Below are 24,623 nucleotides of genomic sequence, written 5' to 3'. Positions count from 1 at the left end.
ATATGGCACTGCACCCAGTGCATGCACCCTGATATGGCACCACACCCAGTGCATGCACCCTGATATGGCACCAAAGCCAGTGCATGCACCCCGATATGGCACCACACCCAGTGCATGCACCCTGATATGGCACCGCAGCCAGTGCATGCACCCTGATATGGCAACACACCCATGGCATGCACCCTGATATGGCCCCGTACCCAGTGCACGCACCCTGATATGGCAACCAGCCAGTGCATGCACCCTGATATGGCACCTCACCAGTTTATGCACCCTGTAATGTCCTGCACCTAGTGCATGCACCCTGATATGGCACCACGGCCAGTGCATGCACCTCGATATGGCACCACACCCAGTGCATGCACCCTGATATGGCACCGCAGCCAGTGCATACACCCTGATATGGCACCGCAGCCAGTGCATGCACCGTGATATGGCACCACACCCATGGCATGCACCCTGATATGGCACCGTACCCAGTGCACGCACCCTGATATGGCAACCAGCCAGTGCATGCACCCTGATGTGGCACCTCGCCAGTGTTTGCACCCTGTAATGTCCTGCACCTAGTGCATGCACCCTGATATACACAGTAGCCAGTGCATGCACCCTGATATGGCACCACAGCCAGTGCTTGCAACCAGATATGGTAATGCAGCCAGTGCATGTACCCTGATATGGCGCCGCAGCCAGTGCATGCACCCTGATATGGCACCGCAGCCAGTGCATGCACCCTGATATGGCACCACACCCATGGCATGCATCCTGATATGGCACCGTACCCAGTGCATGCACCCTGATATGGCAACCCACCCAGTGCATGCACCCTGATATACACAGCATCCAGTGCATGCACCCTGATATGGCAGCTCACCCAGTGTATGTACCTTGTAATGTCCTGCACCTAGTGCATGCACCCTGATATGGCACCGTATCCAGTGCACGCACCCTGATATGGCACCGAACCCAGTGCATGCTCCCTATGCCTTGCACCTAGTGTATGCAAACTGATATGGCACTGCACCCAGTGCATGCACCCTGATATGACCCACACGCAGTGCATGCACCCTGATATGGCACCGTACCCAGTGCACGCACCCTGATATGGCAACCAGCCAGTGTATGCACCCTGATATGGCACCTCACCAGTGTATGCACCCTGTAATGTCATGCACCCTGATATGGCACCACAGCCAGTGCATGCACCCCGATATGGCACCACACCCAGTGCATGCACCCTGATATGGCACCGCAGCCAGTGCATGCACCCGGATATGGCACCGCAGCCAGTGCATGCACCCTGATATGGCACAGCAGCCAGTGGATGCACCGTGATATGGCACCACACCCATGGCATGCACCCTGATATGGCACCATACCCAGTGCACGCACCCTGATATGGCAACCAGCCAGTGCATGCACCCTGATGTGGCACCTCACCAGTGTATGCACCCTGTAATGTCCTGCACCTAGTGCATGCACCCTGATATACACAGTAGCCAGTGCATGCAACCTGATATGGCACCGCAGCCAGTGCTTGCAACCAGATATGGTAATGCAGCCAGTGCATGTACCCTGATATGGCGCCGCAGCCAGTGCATGCACCCTGATATGGCACCACACCCATGGCATGCATCCTGATATGGCACCGTACCCAGTGCATGCACCCTGATATGGCAACCCACCCAGTGCATGCACCCTGATATACACAGCATCCAGTGCATGCACCCTGATATGGCAGCTCACCCAGTGTATGTACCCTGTAATGGCCTGCACCTAGTGCATGCACCCTGATATGGCACCGTACCCAGTGCACGCACCCTGATATGCCACCAAACCCAGTGCATGCTCCCTATGCCTTGCACCTAGTGTATGCAAACTGATATGGCACTGCACCCAGTGCATGCACCCTGATATGACCCACACCCAGTGCATGCACCCTGATATGCCCCGAACCCAGTGTTTGCACCCTGATATGGCACTGCACACACTGCATGCACCCTGATATGGAAACCCACCCAGTGCATGCACCCTGATATGCCCTGCACCCAGTGCATGCACCGATATACACAGCACCCAGTGCATGCACCCGATATACACAGCACCCAGTGCATGCACCCTGATATGCCCTGCGCACAGTGCATGCACCCTGAAATGCCCCACGCACAGTGCATGCACCCTGATATGGCACCACACCCAGTGCATGCACCCTGATATGGCAAGCTACCCAGTTCATGCACCCTGATATGCACAGTACATGCACCTTGATATGGCACTGCACCCAGTGCATGCACCCTGACGTTGCCACACACCCAGTGCATGCACCCTGATGAGGACACGCACCCTGTGCATGCACCCTGATGTGGCAGCCCACCCAGTGCATGCACCTTAACATGCACAGAACCCAGTGCATGCACCGATATGCCCTGCACCCAATGCATGCACCCTGATATGCCCTGCACCCAGTGCATGCACCCTGATATGCCCGCACCCAGTGCATGCACCGATATACACAGCAGCCAGTGCATGCACCCTGATATGGCATCACAGCTAGTTCTTGCACCCAGATATGGTAATGCAGCCAGTGCATGTACCCTGATATGGCACCGCAGAAAGTGCATGCACCCTGATATGGCACCGCAGCCAGTGCATGCACCCTGATATGGCACCGCAGCCAGTGCATGCACCCGGATGTGGTACAGCACCCAGTGCATGCACCCTGATATGGCACCACAGCCAGTGCATGCACCATGGTATGGCACCACACCCATGGCATGCACGCTGATATGGCACCATAGCCAGTGAACGCACCCTGATATGGCAACCAGCCAGTGCATGCACCCTGGTATGGCACCTCACCAGTGTATGCACCCTGTAATGTCCTGCACCTAGTGCATGCACCCTGATATACACAGCAGCCAGTGCATGCACCCTGATATGGCACTGCAGCCAGTGCTTGCCACCATATATGGTAATGCAGCCAGTGCATGTACCCTGATATGGCACCGCAGCCAGTGCATGCACCCTGATATGGCACCGCACCCAGATATGGTACAGCAGCCAGTGCCTGCACCCGGATATGGCACCACACCCAGTGCATGCACGCTGATATGGCACCGTAGCCAGTGCACGCACCCTGATATTGCAACCAGCCAGTGCATGAACCCCGATATGGCACCTCACCAGTGTATGCACCCTGTAATGTCCTGCACCCAGTGCATGCACCCTGATATGGCACCGCAGCCAGTGCATGCACCCTGATATGGCACCACACCCATGGCATGCACCCTGATATGGCACTGTACCCAGTGTATGCACCCTGATATGGCACCGAACCCAGTGCATGCACCCTGATATGTCCTGCACCCTGATATGGCACTGCACCCAGTGCATGCACCCTAATATGCCCCACACCCATTGCATGCACCCTGATATGGCACCACAGCCAGTGCATGCACCCTGATATGCCCCGAACTCAGTGTATGCACCCTGATATGGCAACCCAACCAGTGCATGCACCCTGATATGCCCCACACCCAGTGCATGCACCCTGATATGCACAGCACCCAGTGCATGCACCCTGATATGCCCCACACACAGTGCATGCACCCTGATATGGTACCACACCCATGGCATGTACCCTGATATGGCAACCCACCCAGTGCATGTACCCTGATATGCCCGCACCCAGTGCATGCACCTTGATATGGGGGGGTTTGTGTAGTTTTCTTCGTAGAGTGACCGGGAACCCCAATTAGTGCACCGTGTCCCCTAGCATGGCTCGCGCTGGCAGATTACAGTTCCAATCATAGTCCACGTGGATCGTTAAGTATGAAAAGGTTAAAAAAAAGAAAAAAATTGTGAAAAACTCATGTCGACCTTTTGACCTAGAAACCCTGTCGACCTAGTTACTGTCGACCAATAGTGGTCAACCTAGATAGTGTCGACCTAGAGACCGGATCCCATAGGCTAAATCCAACACTGGTGATATAGCCATGTCTGTGGGTCCCCAGGACTGGTGCTGGTTAATATTCTGCTATTGAGTTTGTCTGCTCTTGCAACAAACAAAAAGACAGATGTAACAAAAAAAATAATTTTATATATATATATATACTCTGTAAATATATATATATATATATATATATATATATATACTGTATATGTTTTTATATAAATTGCAAATATGATTGTTCCTTCCAACTCTAGCAGCAATGCTTTCCACCTACTAAAGCTCAGACGTGACCCTAGCCTATGGATCCATGGCGGTAGATGATGTACGTGTTATATACTGTATTACATTGGCAGATTGGGATGGGCCATAGTTTGACACATAAATCATGGTTTCAATAGGATGAATTTTCGGGGTTCTAGGGGTCACTACCACAATACAAATTATTGGAGTCACCATCTCTGTCATGGTTGCATCAATATAATATTAAATACAGTGTCATGTTTCTGTAAAGTTATTTAATGGTAAATTGGAGAGAAATACATACGTTCGTACTGGTTCACAATCACACTAGCCGTCTTGTTGACACATAATAGAGATGACTAACCAAAGTCAATATTTAATGTTTTATTGGAATGCTACAGTAAATGCTATTACTACCTACACATTACAGAGGTACTGGGTGAAAGTGGGGTAAGGGGGTCGTCGGAAGATTGCAGTTTGGGAATGGTTTTCCTGCTCATACACCCCCTCCCCTGCCAGTTATAGATTTGCTGATTCCGTAATACAGAACTGGAGGAGCCCACGGAACCACAGCTATACGTAGAAGGCCCCAGGATACCGGCTAAGGGGCATGTTAATAAAATATTCCCAAAACAGTAGAGCAGCTTCAATATACATAAAATGCACCATGGAATATGTGATCTACAGTATGCTATATAGAATGTTGTATACATTGGACGCATTGCTGACAAGTGCTGAAGTAAGTGCTAGCCTTCTGTGGCTTGGATCATATTAATAATGTGATCTTCTGAAATAAAAATGTACAATTAATTAAGAAATTGAGTTTAAATAGTACACTGTAAAGTATAGTATATACAGTATATGATCTATAGGTGTCTGGACAATGTCTAGCAGATGATCTGCGCTTTATATGCTTGACACAGAACAAACATTTGCACAAACGTGTCTCTCCTATTTATAGCATTTTCAAACATTTCTAAATATGGATCTATAGACTGACACGAGCGAGCGAGAAAGAGAGAGTCAGCCCCGTGGCATGTCTTGCTGATGAGCTGTACGCAACCTCTTGCGAATTAAGAAGCTATTTTCTATACAGTGCTAAAGGACAAGAAGAGTAATTGTGGCGTTTCAGTCTGTAACATGGTTCTTTTCTGCATGAAGCAGCGTAGGGTGACATTGGAAATAGCCATTGGTTTGGTGTTCAGATAGGACAGGCCAGTCCAACTGGGCATTACTGGCATTAGTAGCCTCTGTAAATAGCTACTTAATAAAATAAACATAATTGCCTGGCCCTGGCACTAAGGCCTAAAATACCTGTATACACTTTTGGCATTATGGCCCAAATGTATTAAGCCTTAACAAGAGATAAAGTTGAGAAGCATTAGGAGTGATAAAGTACCAGCTAACCAGCTCCTAACTGTCATTTTTCAAACACAGCCTGAGACATGGCAGTTGGGAGCTGATTGGTTGGTACTTTATCACTCTTTATCCGTCTCCACTTTCTCTCTTGCTAAGGTTTAATACATTTGGGCTAATATTAATCCGGGTCAGGTGACCTGATGGCATCACATATTTGCTGTCGGTACAGTGACTGCACATTCATGCTCCAACTCTGCCATTTCACCATATCCTGAAGGTGCTATATTGTACTGAGACCCGCTGACTGTGACTCAGAGGATGTACCGGGAAGAGTAGCTGCACATTGCTCTCTCAAACGACACTTGCATTAACGTATACAGATGGAAGCCGCACTCATATGAGGCGGCTCCATCGCAGGCGTGCACTCCCGGCATGACTAGGCGATCCGTCCACCTAGTCATGGCGGGAGTGTCTCTGGCCGGCCAGCCACGCACGCCCGGACGGAGACGCTCTCGCATTCTAGTGAATGGTGTGCGTCTCCGTCACGGGCGCGTGCCTGGACGGAGACGTAGTCGCTGGGCGCACCCATGCACAGATGAAGCCACGACTAGCATGGCTACATCTGTATTTCATGTTATTGTTTTCTCTGCATGTGTTGAACTGGGGTGCATTTAGCATCCCGGCTGTCACGAACCTAGCGGTCATGTGACCGACGCTGGAATCCTGACACCACTCCAGAGAGTATCAGGGTGGGGGTTAGGGTTAGGCACTAGGGGTAGTTAGGGTTAGCTAGTAACCGGGCAAAACATGGGAGGCTGATTTTGCAGAGTGGGGGTCAGCTCCTATAAGGGGATAACAAAGAGGAATGATCACAGATCTTTTTGGACAGGCACGGCAGAAGTGAGAAGGGCACAAGCTCTGTCCCAAAAGGAGGAGACTTTAGGGCACATCCACCAGATATGGATGAAGGTACTGTAGCTACATGGCCACAGCCCTGAAAGCAGAGGAGGGAGTAGACATTTTGGCAAGCTTGTCGGGAGTAAGGTACCAGCGGTAGTGGACCTTGTTTGGATTCTCCTTGATGCATGTGGATATTGAACTAGAGGCTAAGGTTTCTCTTATAGTTTCACAAAAATTCTCCTGTATGGAGGAGGAGGGCGGAGAGTTAAAATATTTATTTTTAAGTTGTAATTTGGGATAATGTTAACTCTGAAGGCTAAAATCATAGGGAAGTGCTCCAAAAGAGAAAGTTTTACATTAGAGATGTTCCAAAGGGTTCTGTCCTATCTCGCATGTTGTTGGCTAGCTGAGCTCCAGCGTGGATAAGTGCCATTTGTCTGCACCTGCATCCTGATAAATTAAGAGGTTGTTAGGACAGGATCATACAGTCAAACAAGGTTTCCACTGGACCAGCTAACTGGACCTAGGCTTGGGGGTTCAGACTTGCAATAGTTTTACCATGTGGCAAAGCTAAAGCTGGCCATACACCTGAAGATTATCTGTCCAACCAACCAAATCACTGGAACAAAAATCTGGTAATGTATGGGAGCGAGGGAGTCCGTTATTTGCTCCTAAATGCCGGAAAATGGACAAAAACCGGTAATTCAGACAAATTGGTTAAATCAAACGGATTTCACCAATTTGACCGAATGACCAGATTGATTGATTGGTTGGTTAGACAGATATTCTTAATGTGTCTATCCAGCTTTAGCCTTGTGGTTTGACAATTAATCAAATGTCTGCCATGATCAATCCTTCATTCTTTCACCTAAGGAACACCAGGCCTAATTCAGAGCTGATCGTAGATTAGCACATCTACGGTCAGAGGGACTAATTCAAGTTGGATCGCAGTGTGAGATCCAACCGCAATTTTTGCTGAAAAGATGCAGATGCAGGCGCAGCACCCATCCTGCACATGCGCCTGCATCTTCCACGGGGGTCCGCAGAAAATGCGATTGCCTATGCCTGTCAATCAGGCAGAGGAGGTTGCGGGATGGGTGGTGGGCAACGCTCTGTTTCGAGGGAGGAGTCGAAGCATTGCGGGGCGACCCGAACGGTGGGCGGTGTGGCGTGAATGGGGACACGGTCGATGTCACAAGCAGCCGCGGCGACAGGTAAGATGGCGCCGGGACTCCTGCGCTAAGCTGCGCCGGCAGGAGTCATCCTTACGTTCTGATGACAAGCAGAAATTGCGAAGTGATCTCAATTTCTACTTGCTGAAAGGGGGGGGGGGGGGGCACCAGTCAGTATGCTGGACGGCCTTGCCCAGCGATGGGTGGCCCCAGTATGCGACCAAAAGGATAGCAAATTCTGCTTATTAGCAGAATTTGCTATCCTTACTGAATTAGCCCCAGAATCTCTGACACACTAATGAGCCTCATTTTGACTTGTTTTAAGGACATTACATCAAAGTTGGATCAGCCTGTAGTGTGTTTTTCCACTTTAATTTTGAGTGTGATTCCAAATCCAGACCTCCATGGGTTAATAAATTTGATTTCCATTGATAATTTTTGTGTGATTTTGTTGTCAGCACATTCAATTATGTAAAGAACAAAGTATTTAATAAGAATATTTCATTAATTCAGATCTAGGATGTGTTATTTTAGTGTTCCCTTTATTTTTTTGAGCAGTGTATATTGAAGGATGAAGTCAAAATCCCGACATTCAGAATACCAGCAGCAGGATCCCAACGGATCCCGGAGGAAAGTACGGGAGGTTAGGGTTAGGCTGCAGGGGGTGGGATGGTTCAGGTTAGGCTGAGTGGTGAGTTAGAAGTAGGGTGAAAGTATTTACCAAGATCCGTCAGCATTCTAGCAGTTGGGATTCCGCTGTTGCTCTTCTGAGTGTAGGGATTTCGTACCCAACCCATCTATCAATTTGCCCAACATTGGTTTCAGTACATCATTATCTTATACAGCAGATATTTATGGCCAGTCAAGAGCTCATGAACTCAGTACAGCGCTGCAGAATAGTCTCATTTAAAACAGATAGCAAAAGTTATCAGGATTTTTTTTTAAGCTTACTCAAAATATTTTTTAGATATTATAACATTTCAAATACCCCGAATTCCTATACGATTCCGTAAATATAAGCAAACATTCTCAGCTTCAAATAACATTTTAGACAGTGAAGCCCATTTACTAATATTGCACTTAGGGGCAAATTGTGAACTAGGCTTGCAGCAATCTGAAATGATTAGTGTAATCTAAGCACCTAGCTGCAATTAGTATACAGGCCCTGGTGGGGTACTTCCAGAAACTGTCTAAACAGCAGATGGGCCACATGGAGACAGAGGCATAGCATGGAGTCACGGCGCTCAGGTCAAGATTATGCAATGGCTCCCCCTCCCGTACCCCCACATTCTACCATTCCAAGTCACTGACTTCATTTTAATATGGCCCGCAATTCATATTATGCCACAGTAGTGCCCCCTTTTCACATTATGCCACAGCAGTGCCCCTTCTTGGCATGTGGCATCATTGCAGTCAGACATGACCTCACCAGACTTACCGTTCAGGTTCCTCCCAGTCAAGGGTGCCACGACCCAAGCTCTCAGCAGCAGAAACACAGCCGCCATGTTCTCTCTTCCTGTGTGATGGACGCACAATCCATACAAACCAGGATGGCTGATATCTGGACCAGATTGTGAGGTGGGGGACCCAGCTCAGAGGAGGAGCCGAGGGTGATATGAGGGGATGGACTGCCTCCGCGCGCAACAGAGTGGCTGGTGTCCGTGAGTGCGAGCTCTACCTGTGACAACTAGCTTCTGCCTGCTTTATTGGCAGATCTATTTGTTATAGCTTGTGACACGTGTTAATGTGCCCCTTTTGAAGGTTAGGGGGGCACCCATCATGGCCCCTAAAGCATATCAGGTTGTCTATCAATGGTCTAAACTACCATCAGGGGTCTTGCTATGAAGTGCTTGTCTTGGACTGGACTTCCGAGACCGTGAGGGATTAACTTCAGCACAATGAATTCAGACCAACTAATGAAAAAAAAAAAAAAAACTAAAGCTCACCATATATCAGCAATCAATTGTGGCAATTTGGTGTTTTGCAGATGATTGTGTAAATAAATCTGCAATGTATGGGGTTCACAGATCGCAGATTCCAATCAAAAAGTAGTTGGGATTGTTAAATCAGGTTGTCCAACATGTTGGATTTCACAATTGGGGCTGCAGATTGTTAGTGTATGGTAGCAATCAGATTTGCAGACCGTTTCTATTAAGGGGGGTACACACGGAGAGATTCAGGCTCAGCGCGACGTGTGCTAGCCCGATCCTAACTAGACCGCAAGGCTCAATGAGAGCCTTGCGATCTAGCCAGATTGTGCCTGCATGCAGGCCAATCTAGAGCCGGCGATAGCGACATGCGGGGCCATGCATCGCTATGGGGTATACACACGGAGCGATGTGTGCGGATTCTCTAAGCAATCTAGTCAGATTGTTTTGAAATTAAGGAAACATCGCTATGGGTGTAACCCCCCCCCCTTCCCCCTTAACACTGATGTGCCTTTCAAGATTGGCAGATCTGTATTTGCTGAAAATGACCTGCAAATGACTAAAAAATATCTGTAATGTATGGGCGCAGATTGGTGGATTGAGGGATCTTTAAATCTGGGGAAAAATCTCAAAAAGTCTGCAAATATTTTTGTTGCGATTGCTGATGTATGGGGGTCTTTATAATTCGTTTCATCTTACCGACATATTTATAGCTTTGAATTCACATTAATATTTTCCAAAAAGATTTTTTTTCCTATTGTTTTATGGTGTTGGTTTGTTTAATAGCTACTTTTAGCCACTAGTGTGATAAAGAACGGTTTGGTAATTATTGTTTGGCGTTTGATGAGAAATCAGAAATACATATGACAGCAAATGCACCGATGCCCAGGCTGTACTTGCGTGTATGTGTATCGGCTTCACAGGACAGTCATGAGAATCTCATTGATAGAATAGCCTAACATTCCGTGAGCAATGAATAACTGTAATCCAAGCATTTAGTTTAATAGCTTGAGAAAGTTTTTTTTTTTTTTTACATTGTAAGTAATTTAAATATTAAAGCTGTTTCATTTATCTCTTCAACAGAATTCTAAGAATTGTTTTTCCTGAATCACTTAAAAGTACATTAACTTCTTACATATAACTATGTTTTGGTCTTAAGCAAGATGTATTTCAGGGTCTTTCTTAAGGCCCGTACACACTGGTCGATATATCGGCCGTTCTCTTGAACGGCCGATATATCGCGGAGACGTCGGCCAGTGTGTACGGCCGATCCGTCTGTGAACTCCGTCGTTCACAGACGTATCGCGTCGGCTGCGTAGCACAGCCGACGGCCAATATATCTACCGATATATTTGCGCGTCGCTGTGTGTGTACGGGCCGGTCGGCCGACCGCCCGTACGCATGCTGCGGCGGCCGGCGGTGATTGACAGCTGAACTGGGCGGGCATGTGTACACGCCCGCCCAGATCATGACGTCAGTCCCAACGGATCAGGCAGTGTGTATGCACAGCACACTGCCCGATCCGTCCATAGATATATCTGCAGATCAATTGATCTGCAGATATATCTACTAGTGTGTACCCACCTTTACACAAAGCAATGCTTGTAGAACGTGATGAGTCCCTCTTGATGAATGCTGAACTGCAAACTCCTGCCAACGCATTTCGCAACTTACCCTTATTCCTGAGCTTCAGCAGTCCCATTATTTCCCGACCTACCCCTTCCTAATACAATGCCTAAAAGGTCTCAACAATATTGCAATCTGTAGGCTAGGCTTGGAGAAGATATGGCTATCAGCTGACAGAACATGCTGGGGTTTGTTGTTCCACGGCCACACTTCATTTACACAAATTGCATACCACTAGATCCATTTAGATTGCAATAAATACTACAGCATATGAGTTAAAACTAACTCAGGCAATTGGAGTCTCTACAGACCACCATTATCAGCATACCATAGGCCAGCCGTGGCCAACGCGTGGCTCTTGAGCCGCATGCGGCTCTTTCTTTATTCAAATGTGGCTCCCAACACTCAATCACCTGACCACAACAGATCCTGGAAACTGGTGCACTCCAGCCAGACACACAGCAGCACTACGGCGACTGAAAACTGGGGAGCCAGATACTGGGCTGTAGTGACATATGAGGGTGGGCTGGAGTGACACAAGGGGGAGCTGGCTAGAGTGACACAGAAGGATCCTGGCAGGAGAGACATAAGGGGGGCGCTGACTGGAGTGATACAGGAGGGTGCTGGCTGGAGTGACACAGGAGGGTGCTGGCTGGAGTGACACAGGAGGGTGCTGGCTGGAGTGACAGTGGGGAGCGGGCTGGAGTGACAAAGGAGAATCCTAGTAGGAGAGACATAATGGGGGAGCTGACTGGAGTGATACAGGAGGGTGCTGGCTGGAGTGACACAGTGGGGAGCTGGCTGGAGTGACACAGTGGGGAGCTGGCTGGAGTGACAAAGGAGAATCCTGGCAGGAGAGACACATGGGGGAGCAGGCTGGAGTGACACATGGAGGAGCTGAAGTGTATTATGTGAATATGGCTTTTTCAATATATTTTATGTTGAAGTGTCTTTTTCAATGTATTTTATGTTGATTCTGGCTTTAAAATGTATTTTATGTGGATCTGGCATTTTCATTGTATTTTATACCATGGGGTGTGGCCTAGCAGCCACAAGGTCACACCCCATTTTTGCACACGCGCCTTCGGCTTGATGTCAGCTCTTTGACGTACCTAACAAGATTTTTTGGCTCTTTGTCTCTGACTGGTTGGCCACCCCTGCCATAGGCAGTTCGCATATGCAAAGTCTCTACCTCTGTACGAGAGTGAAGACCGTGGGGTAAATTTACTAAGGTGGGAGATTTTTAGAACTGGTGATGTTACCCATGGCAACCAATCAGATTCTTCTTACCATTTGTCTAGCTGCTTCTAGCAGATAATAGATATAATCTGATTGGTTGCTATGGGCAACATCACCAGTTCTAAAAATCTCCCACCTTAGTAAATTTACCCCCGTGTGTATAAAGCCAAAGGTTAAAGCGTAGTGCGATACGTTATAGCTGTCCCATGCATAATAGCTCCTGAGGTGTTGCCCAGCCGGAACCAGGAATATAGCTGTAGGGCGACTTATCCCAAGTCATGTCAAGTTGGGCTATTAAGACCCAGCTGCAGTACTATGGGCCAGATTCAATTTGCTGAGAGCTGCCGTACAAACGCCAATTATGACAGTTTTGAGAACCGGAGCGGCTTATCAGAGCTACCATCATTGGCGATACGGCAGATTACGACTAATTAAATCTGGCCCTATGTGTATTTCATGAAAATAGCTCAAGATAAGTGGGCTCCTTGTATTATAAATAACACGCCATCTACACATAGAGAACAGCAAATCTAGCGCGAATGACAAATGCAACACAATGATGGACAAATTCATAGCTTGATCTTCTGATATAGGGATACTGTAGCAAATCAACTTTGCATGGTTAGGTCTTATTGCAGAAGAGGTGTGAAAGATTACTTTGATCTGGTTATGGCCACCGATGGTCTCCATCGATGAAACCATCCAGCACTTTACCTTGATGGCAGAAAACCATCGGACATCCGTCAGCGGTTGCTAAGCATCAATGCCAATCTCAACTTGGAGTGACCAGGGGAGTGAATGCATTCAGCCTATAAAGTCAATTTAAAGATATGCTATGGAGAGTCTAGGGAAAACCCTTTATTATTAACTAAATCCCATGATCTACTAGATAGTTTACATGACAATACAAAAAAACTAATAATGATAATGTCTTAAGTTATTTTATTTCCTTGTAATCATACATATGAAAAAAATAGAACATATTTTACATACAGGACATAGGAAAGTGGTCACATGACAAGAGGCACAAGCATACCAGTAATTGAAGTGTTCTCTACGTTATTGCTGGGCAGATAGGCGGCTCTGAGTCTTTCTCTTGCACCATTCCAAATACTAGCAATCTATGAGATGGCTGAGCAGTGAATGCTATTAGATTGCTCGATCGCTAACGTCACACAAGATTAACAAGTAGCAATAGCATAAAATGTGCTGGCCAGTCACTACAGCTGTTTGGCGCTCTAGAAAGCGAAATGGAACTATGGCAACCAAACTGGATCCTTCACCAATATGGATTCAGCAATTTTGTTTGCCGAACCATGAATGCAGTCTATGAACTCACCCGGGAGCCGGCGGCATGTCTGAGGCATGAGACAAGACAGTGCCTCATTTCTCAGCGATGTCACCAGTTCCTGCTGAATCCATTGGCTAAATGTTGGTTCAGACCACAAAATGGCTGCCACCATTAGATGTAGGTAGAAGCCAGATCCCCTTCAGAGTTAAAGAAAGAGTAGAATAAAACACCACAAAACACAAGGATCCAGGAATGGCAGAATATGGAGAAATGATATACAGCCATAATACAACAAGTGAAATATGTAATAGGGTCAGAGTTTGGCGGAAATACGAGATGGTGGCCGATCTCAGACTTTTTTTTTTAAAGAGGCAATCATTTACAACGCATGGTTTTGCCTTGTAAATGATTGCCCCTGTAAAAAAAAAAAAGAAAAGAAAAAAAAAAGAAAAGAAAAAAAAAAGTCAGAGATTGTCCACCATCCGTACCCGCGGAAAACATGGACCCTATTACATTTGCCCTCGTATGTCTAGGTGATTATCTGTCTGGGCTGCACTTGCGCCATTTATATTAGAGGCTTGGGGGTCTATTCATAAAGCAGTGAAAAAAAAGAGTGGAGAAAAGGTCCAGTAGAGAAGGAACCAATCAGCTTTGAAAGAAGCCTTTGTCAAGTACATTCTATAAAATGTAAGGAAGATGCTGATTGGTTGCCATAGGCAACTTCACCACTGGTTTGTTTACCCCACTCTTTTCGCTGCTTCATGAATAGACCCTTTGGTCACAGACCAGAATGGACATTATAATGATGAAACAGGCAGGCAATGGTTAGCGTCTGGTCAGGTTCAAGCACCAGAGCATTTACTCAGTCCAGCTTTATAAAGCAGCACACAGACAAAGCAGATCTATTTTTATTTAAATTCTACCCCAATAAAGGTATTTTGCTAATATTTCTTATAGATAAACATGAGATTTGTGCGAGCATAAAACATCCTGTTTAAAAAAAAAAGAAAAAAAGATTTGATTTATTCAATAAGTAAAACAAGACAAAATTAGGAAAAGAAATACATTCTTTAGAGATATTTAAACAAGCTCAGACTTTAATTGCACATGTTGATTAGTAAACAAAATTCCACAAGCATATACATGAAAACAGAAGCTAAAAACCTGCAGTTCGCTTCCCCCTGTAAACGTCATCCCCCATATAATACACAAGTAATGCCAACATGTCTATAAACTCCTATACATGATAACGGCAGGTTCTCACGTCAACATCTCGGTCAATACGAAGAAACACAAATTGTAACGAATAACGCAATCCCAGTGGCAGACATTATGCAAGATTAAAGAAATATCTTTATAGAAAGTCTTAATGACGTTGCTTACAATCAGCCAGTTGTGATGCCATCACTTCAGTGTTCGTAAGGATAATACAATATATTATACATAATAATGCACACCCAATACTGTGTATTACAAGTCACCTTGTATTTCAGTAGACTCCTGCGTATTTGCAAGGTCAAGGTGACTTTAAAGTAGTCTTATATTTACAGTAGAGAAATATCCAGGTGATAAACCTTCGTGATTTAGAATATTTGCAGCCATTCCTACGTTGAACCTACTGCGTGTCCCATTTCGTACCGATGGATTCACTTTGCTATTTGGCAGCACAAATTTATGGAAAGTTAAAAATGAATTGCCCATTGCTGCGCTGCTTAATGAACCTAAATAGTTTCAAGGACTACAGAAGCCTTGCATAAACAGCATGCAACAAGGGTATAATTTACAAGCCAACGTCGTTCTCTTAGATCCACCCTAATGACTGTTCTGTGAAACTTTATGTTGAAGGACCCCAGTAAAAAACAAAAACACACCTAAAACTAACCGACTCACTAAGCTCCATTATATACACATCAAAGAACACTTAACGTAATACAGTATGAGCAAGGGGCAAGGCTGCATATGTAACCTGGACCTCCCACGCAATTCCCTATGTACAACGCTCTTTGTTCCAATGCAACACAAATCTTGAAAGACAATGGTAGCGGATATTTAAATACAGGTAATGTAATTACATAGTTATATACAGGCTTTTGATCATCAACAATAGTACCGCCTTAACTCTGCTCTAGAATCCTCAGAAACATTTTCAGTACTGTTCCTGCTCCCTAGCTATAGAAAAATGTAAGTATGGAGCAGCCCTGGGTAATTAAGAGCCAGCTAATTTATTTGCTCAACTAACATGAATTGTCACAAAAGGTGGTGCGGGAGGACCAATCAGAAGCCAGTATGCCTGAATTGTGGTTTGTGATTGCTCACGCGGCTCAGGGGTGGGGCTGTCTCAAAATTATATTTTCCTAGGTGTTAATAAAGGTTTAAAAAAAAAAAAAAAAAAAAAAGAGGAATATAACTTAAAAACATAACACACTAAAGAGTATACTGTTGTATATAGATAATGAAGTTTATTAAAGCTGGCCGTAGCCATGCGGAATGCAGGACAAACTCTGCCATTTTGTTAAAGGGGCAATCAATTACAAGGCATAGTTCAGATCTGAGATTTAGTTAAAAATGGCTTTTCCCCAGTATTCACCTAGACCTAAATTTATCAAAGCTTTAAGAATGATATAATACCCACCAGCTTCTGTCACGTTACAGGCTGTGTTTGAAAAATGACAGAAGCGGATTCGTTGGTACTTTATATCTCTTTAATCTTTGTTAAATCACACCCTTGGTATCAATTGCATGTGATAAATGGTGGGAAAAAATATTGTGCACTTTTCCCCCCAATAATTCCTTCATCCTTTTTCAGCTTTAGATCATCGAAAAGCAATTCTTTGAAGTGGTATTTTCTTGGTGAAGCGTTTAAGGGTTTGTTCGGTCTTAACATGGAAGCAGCCATTTTTCCCCGACTGCACCTATATTTTGCCAGTATGTCTTCTTTGAAGTCATCAAATGTCGCTGGGAACTCGTGACATCACTGAGACACAACGTTCAGCACACAAAATGTCTACCTTTACTTCATGAAGCAGTGATGTCACCAGTTCCTAGCCCACTGAAGAAGTACATTCCTGAGAAAGCAGCTGAACAAAATGGCTACCTGCACTTTGAGGTATGATATTCCTTTTTTATTGGGTGCAAAAAGGTCAGCTCTCAGAATAAAGCAATTTATTTTTCATTTTAAATTCAGTAGTGAGGACTTGTACAGTGAAATTGTGACAGATATTCCTGATATTAACACCAGCTATCATCCTAAGAGAAGGATGGGTTAGTTACCTGGACATCTGATATTTATTGCACAGTGACAGTGTACTATATGGTAAAGACGATACAATCTTTTCTGTGGAATTCACCCAAATTGTATGAAGGGGTCCAGTATGATTGACTGGTGGATGGGATGCCGGGCATCACAACTCCTTAATGGGGGTTAAGTATGCTATCCCCTACCCCCTTAACCCTAACCCTCCCTGAGCCTTACCCTAACCAACCCTCCCCTCAGTGGTGCCTATACTTAACCTTACCCTGGTGGTGGCTTTATTAAAACGGGTTTGTGTACCCCTGCTCTCAACAAAAGATGGTCCCTACCGTTACAAGAAATCAGCCAAAGTGCTGCGTATGATCATGTAAGCTGCCCTCAGAAAAGAGGCACTAGGTATATTTACTAAAAACTGTAAAAATTTAAAATGCCCACGGCAACCAATCAAATTCCTGCTATGATTTATTTAGTGCACTAGGAAAACCACAGCTGAAAAATGAATGGTTCCAATAGGCAACACTTCCATTTCGCTTTTTTAAGATGTTTTATCAAATCTAGAACTTAGAAATTAACAGAGATAGAGGGTGTACAAGTTCTTTTAAGGAAGCAAATGGACTTCAGACATCTGAACCCAAAAAAATGTAGTGATAAAGTTAGCAGTGCATAGCAAAATTCACAAAGTCTTGTCAAAGCATGGTATTGTTTCGAGCTTGGCAAATGTCAATTTAGAAGTCAAAATAAAGTGTTTTTGCAATCTTTACTAAACCTCAGCAGAGCAATTTGCAGCTGGACATCAACTGATCCTGTATTTTGTATATATATATTTTTTTAAATCAGTGCAACTAGAACCAAGTCAGAATAAAACAAACACAAAAAAACCCCCAAAAAAACAAATCAGTGTAACAGATAAAACATTAGTAGGAGAAACATAGCATTTAGGAATGTGGAAATCCTGCTCAATTTACAGGTGTTTCTTGCTCACATGTATAAAGTCTAAAATTTAGAAGAATACGGAGTATGTCTTGAGATAATCATAACTATACAAGGCACATTAAAAAAAAACAACTTACAATAACGTACAATAATGTAAATGTATAAGGTTGTTGTTTTTTTAATATAAATTTGTTGTGGACTCAAAAAACTGTAATTTGATATAATAGGGGGAGAGAGATCAAGTACCACCAATCAAGCTTCTGTCATTTCAACACAGCCTGTAAAAGAACAGTTCAAAGTGGTTTGGTTGATACTTTATCTTGATAAATCTCCCCTTTAGTTTAGGACATTAATAAAGCAAAACATTTACATTTCGGACACTTTAGCACCAAGTTTGTGTAAAAGCTGGAGCAAAAGTGTAAGTTATTGTCTGTTACCCGGCCATATCTGTTAGGTAAATAGAAACCAAAGACTATTCCAGTTATTTATTAAAGCAAATTTTACACTCAAAGGGCTGGCAACGTAACACGGTATCTGCACATGTAAGAAACACATTTTAAGGCCGATGCAATATTCAGTGTAGCATCAGTGTTATTTAGCGACATCACTGAGGTCCGAGGCACAAAGGGCCTTATACCTCTGTGACTTCACTCATTTCTACTGGATGAAAAGCCTGAATGGGCATGAATTATTGTAATTATATGTTCATGCTACAACACGGTGGCCTTCACTGAGAGTATGTGATGGGTACACTTTACCCACAAAGTGTATGTAATCTTGTGTTATGTTCACAAATATAAAAAAAAAATCCCCCCCGACTAGGAGTTAAAGAAGATATTTGCCCGATTCATCCAAGTCTCAAAAATAGAAAGAGCATTTTTTATGTGCCGTAAAACACATTAATCCTAGTACCTCAAAATGTGGCCACAATTATTTCTACAGACAAATGGTATTTAAATATCCCCACAACCTACAATTCAGAATAATGGTGCATTTCGAACTGACCCTTCACAAGCCAAATCTTAAGAGGTACTGTATGCGTGTAATTATGGATAGCCACAACGGGTGAGATCGGCTACACTAGTAAGAGATAACTAAAGCCGACAAAATGAGATTGAATGCCAGCTAGTCATTCCTATTTAAAAGGTACTCAAAAGCCATCATTGTCCTGCCATTTAAACAAGTCTAATTCCTGTGGATTTACAAAACACTGATAAACAGGAGTCAAATATATGGACATCTGGTATAAGTCACACAGGAATTACATAACACCTTGCTGTAAAGTGCGAGCACGTCTACCAATCATCGTTGCGTTTTACTTTCCTAACTTAATAATGCCGGTCAGTTTTCATAACTTTCCGACTGTCCCACGAACCTTTGGAAAACACTACTCCCTGCGAAAGAGGCCACTGAGAATGACCCGCCAAATGCACCAAACACAGCCTGGAGCCCCAGGGCAAAGATGCCCCAGATACCACCTAGTATGTCGATACCAACATTCGGTATGGCACAGATTGTATAATAAGGGAAACTGGCCATGTCACACAGAAACCTGGTTGGCAGTCTGAGCACCAGACAGACAACCGAAAACACATTGTCAATGACTCGCACAAAGCCACAGAGAATATCTGCCAGGACGTAGAGGACGTCGCAAGGAATGTTCAACAGAACGCTGCTCAGAGCCAGAATGTAGGTGGTGGCAGCGGTCCAGATCCAGTACAGTCTCCCAAAAATTAAATTACAGATTTGTTTCACTAGGAACCACACGAGGCACAAGATGCTCTTCACAATTTCATAGGTGATGCAGAAAAGGAACTGGAAAAATCTAGAAAACGCCCCTGGTGTTTTAACTGGGGGTTCGTCCTCGGTTTGGGTTGAGGATTCGGATACCGTTGCCAAATTCGGGGGTAAAGCTCCTCCACCACACTGGTTGGAAAATAACTTCACACCACCAGGTAGTCTGCTCTCAAGTTCCTCCATAGTAACCTCTTCTAGACTATCTACATCATCCGTTCTCTTAATGACCCCAAAGGACCAGGCATCGGGGATGTTACAACAAGCTGCCAACCAGACGTACTCCGGAACGGTCACTTTGTCTTTTATTTTATTATTAGAGGGAACGGTGCCAGCTAGGAGGTGAAGGTCACCCCCATTCCCACAATGAGGTAGCAACCTCTCAATGAGATGATCCACATCCTTGGCCCATTTCTCCTTGACGTTCTCGGACAGTGGCACTGCATTGGTAAGAAGTGATGGAACCCTATGGAAGAGAGGACCTGGCTGGTAATCTGATGAGGCATAGTCCTCCTCTAAGGCCTGATTTGTACCTAGACCTCCAATCTGCTCAGACACATCGGAACCTTTCACTGCTTCCTCCACACTGCTTTTGGGGTCATCCAGCTGGAAAAGATTAGAGAACAGAAGCTGTAAGCACACGGTTATGAAAAACATTGCATAATAAATGTTACAAGTGTGAAAACTTAAAGGAAAACATTTACAATTTTCAGAAGCAGATTTAACCTATAAGAATAGGTTACCGCATGCAATGCCGATGTCCAGGTAGTTGAGCATTTGTTTTTGCCTGCATAAAAATCCCTAAAAACTCCCCCCTCCCCCCCCCCCCCACATGAGTCACTCACAAATGCGCTTTTGCCAATAGAGACGCATAGTATCAGAAATGTCTTGGAAAAGTGCTGGTCGATGGTCTAAACACGCACCATCTCTGAACTAGGCCCTTCATTTTGAAGAAAAGACGCACTGCAATTAGTAGTATCAGTTGGTTGTTATCAAGATGATAGAGCTACAATCTCGGTAGACAGTCAATAGGTCAACAAGGGAAAAAAAGGTCCTATAGGGAAAACAAAAAAAGAAAATGCAGGTGCACAGTCTAAACACTAAAAACACTGGCGATCATAACAATTATAATAAACTCTGCAATTTAACATGGAGTAAAATGGAGGTTCTTAGCTTTTTACTACGGTAACACTTTTTTTAACACTTTAATTGCTTCTTCTCACCTATGTAACAGATTTAGCACATAAGCTGCTACTTCTTATTAATGTAACACTTTTTAATTCTTAAGCTGTTACTTCTTACTAGCGTGATGCTTTGTGGCGGTTGGATGGTGCTGGCCTGGGTTGTCCCGTGTTCTGGACTTGAATCTAAGTAGTGTTAGGGACCCACCTTTATGAGGTCACCTGGTCATGGAAGGTGGGCCCATATTTATGGCCAAAAATTAATGCTAAGAATGTCAATTTTACTCCATGATAAATTGCAGTTTATTATAATTGTTTTGATTGCCAGTATTCTTAGTGTGCACCTGCTTTTTTTCTTTTTTTGTGTGGCACTGCAAGTCTCAGCATAATAGCACCTCTTAAATTTAGCATTTAGAAAGTTCGACATGACAATGGTCAACACAGAAATGGTTAACACAGGGTACACATTTGGACTGATGGTGGTCACATAACATAAAATATACAATCTGCGGCCTAAAACCCCTCAAAAACTTGAGATGACCGTTGTCTGGTTGACCTTTTGACCCTGTCGACCTATCTACAGCCGTATTAATGTTTCACAATATGCAATGAACTTAATTATTTAAATGTACTGTGTGGACGGGGAAGATGCATTTGGTTCCGGTATGAATGGTCGACCATGTTATGGTCGACAGTCATTAGGTCGACATTGACATGGTCGACATGGACACATGGTCGACACATGAAAAAGGTCGACACATGGAAAGGTCGACATGAGTTTTTGATATTTTTTTTTGGTGTTTTCTTCGCAGAGTGACCGGGAACCCCAATTAGTGCACCGCGTCCCCTCGCATGGCTCGCTTCGCTCGCCATGCTTCGGGCATGGTGCCTTCGCTTCGCTCGGCACAGATTACCGTTCCAATCGTAGTCCACGTGGATCGTAAAGTATGGAAAAGTTCCCCAAAAGAAAAAAAAGTTAAGAAACTCATGTCAACCTTTCCATGTGTCGACCTTTCACGTGTCGACCTTTTTCATGTGTCGACCATGTGTCCATGTCGACCAATAGTGGTCGACCTAATGACTGTCGACCATAACATGGTCGACCATCTTAACGGATACCCATGCATTTAGGGTGTAGTCCCTCATCTCATGACTTCTCTCATAGCATTTGCCTCCCTGCAGTTGCTCATGATAGAGGTTCCAGAAACCCATCCCTGCAACTAGCTTCAATCCTACCGCCCGCATGGGTTGCCTTGGTCCAGAGCATAAACTAAGATTTGGTTGCCGTAAACATCTTTTTCTAGAAATAGCTTGCACAAATGTATACTATTGTTAGGATACAAAATAACAATACCATACCAAATTCTGTATACATGTACTTTTCACAGCAAATATTTGACATTAATTTTTTTTTATTAACGCCCTACAAAGAGCAGCAGCAGTCATTAACATACATGGGTCTTTGTTTGTAGGCAGCCATTTTGGTCTGAACTCATATACATAAAGATGCAACCTATCAACTCACTAGGAACCAGCGCCTCGGTTATAGCATTGATAACATGTGGCCAACGTGCCTCAGTGATGTGACTCACTGCTCGTGTACCACATCCCTATGAATACTGGTTCAGAAAACAAAATGGCTGCCTCCATTGGTGCTTATTAAAAGTTTTAGATTTATCAAAGCTTGGAGAGATATAAATTACTAACCAGTCAGCTTCTGTAATTTTACAGGCTGTGTTTGAAAAATTATTTAGCAGCTGATTGGCTGGTACTCTCTCTCTCCAAACTTTGATAATTCTCCCTATACAAGTAGCAGAAGCAACACCCCCCCCCCCCTCCTGCCCCTCCCCCCAGAGGTCATGGATTTGATTCCCACCATGGCCCTGTGTGGAGTTTGTATATTCTCCCTGCACTTGCGTGTGTTTCCTCCACGTACTCCGGTTTCCTCCCATAGTTAATTATATATATATATATATATATATATATATATATACACACATACATACATACATACATACATACATACACACACACACACATACAACACACACGCACCAAGTAGAAAAGTTTTGCGGCACTCAGAGACTTTGCAGGTACGATAAAGTGTATTAAAGATGCCGTGTGAATTTTAATACACTTTATCGTACCTGCACAGTCTCTGAGTGCCGCAGAACTTTTCTACTTGGTTATGTCTTATACTGCACTGGAGGCACCAGAGCATTTAACTAAAGTTCTACTGGAGTCCAGACAATGCTACTATATATATATATATATATATATATATATATATATATATATATATATATATATATATATATATATATATATATATACACACACATACACACACACACACATATACATACACATATATATATATATATACACACACACACACACACACACACACACACATACATACATACATATACACACATATACATACATACATATACACACACACACACACACACACACACACACGTAGGTTAATTGGCTCCTGACAATAAAGTAATCCTAGCCTGTAGGTGTCTGCGTGTACGTGTGATTGGGAATATAGAATGTAAGATCCACTGGGGCAGAGAGTGTTGCGAATGGCCAAATATTCTATGTAAAGCGCTGCAGAATATGCGTGCACTATATAAATAACTGATAATAAATATATACTCCAGCATAGGTGTCATCGCAGGTCTAGGTCTGCTGAAAATGCAAAAGCTTTAGAAAAGAAAAATAGCAAAAAAGAAAAAAGAAAAAGGCAGACAGAATATAACTGTCCCTTGGCTGACTCCATCAATTGAAAGCACATTAAAAATCCCCCTCACCAGAGTTCTGCTCTCCCCTCCTTTGCTAATGACCTTGAAATATGACCTATACTTAAATGCTCTCCTGAGCGACAGAATGGTCAATATCAGCCTTAAGCATAAAAATGGCTAATGCTTCAGTATGAGCAAGCACATATGTGCGTGTACCATCTAGCAGGCAGGAACAGAAAGCACATTAGCAGGATAGGATGGCGGACGTCCATTTAGCTGATGCTCTGAAATGCAAGCTTTCAAAGTCTCCAATATTATCAGGGACATCTCAGCAGCTGATGGTGAGCGCAGGTATTGATCCGGGAAAAGAAGGAACGCCTGCATTTAAGACAGATCTTATAGTACAAAACTAAAACACTGCCGCTGGTGATGGACACATGTTGTTGCCCGATTCCATTTCTGGTTTGTGTTCTGGGAAATCGGTTGAGCTGAAAGTTACTGAAATTCCAAGAAGTGCAGAAATGGTGAAAATGACATTTGTATAGCTGTCTAATGGGCCTATTATTATAGGGGAAAGACCAATTGTACGGCAAAAATAAAGCTTTTCACTGGAGATCGGATTTCTGTCTAGCTAATGAAGTCTTTGGCCAAGGATAGCTATCATCGGCAGTCTCACCGCCTATTTCATAGGATAGTGACAAATACACGTACTGCTGCCATCCTTCTGTCACTATCAGAGGCGTAGCTAGGGTTTTTGGAGCCCAGGGCAAGATCAATAATGGCGGCGCCCCCCTCCCCCCCCACACACAAAAAGAAAAAAATACAAAAGGAAAGTATGTGCAGACGCCACCGGTGTCACTGTATATAAAGATGTCAGGGTGTGTATGTATAGATGTAGGTGCAATGGTTGAGGTTGAATTTTTGAAGGTGGAATGAGAGTGTAGATAGCCATTATGCGCGCGCTCCGGAAAAGGGGCGTGGTCACTCAAAAGGGGCGTGTCCTTC

At 44.2% G+C, this 24,623-nt stretch overlaps 1 protein-coding gene across 1 annotated transcript in view; it reads right to left on the bottom strand.

Annotated features, from left to right (window-relative positions):
* Positions 1-13,341: 13,341 nt before the first annotated feature.
* Positions 13,342-24,623, bottom strand: part of ENDOD1 (endonuclease domain containing 1) — a 45,675-nt gene continuing 34,393 nt past the window's right edge. The window contains exon 2 of the mRNA XM_063951471.1: positions 13,342-20,290. Coding sequence (XP_063807541.1) covers positions 19,232-20,290 — 1,059 coding nt within the window. The 3' untranslated portion in view covers positions 13,342-19,231. The remainder of the gene's footprint in view (positions 20,291-24,623) is intronic.

This window comes from Pseudophryne corroboree, chromosome 2, assembly GCF_028390025.1.
Source record: "Pseudophryne corroboree isolate aPseCor3 chromosome 2, aPseCor3.hap2, whole genome shotgun sequence".
Lineage (NCBI taxonomy): Eukaryota > Metazoa > Chordata > Amphibia > Anura > Myobatrachidae > Pseudophryne > Pseudophryne corroboree.
Note: the sequence above shows the minus strand (reverse complement) of the source record. Positions and strands in the feature narration are given on the sequence as shown.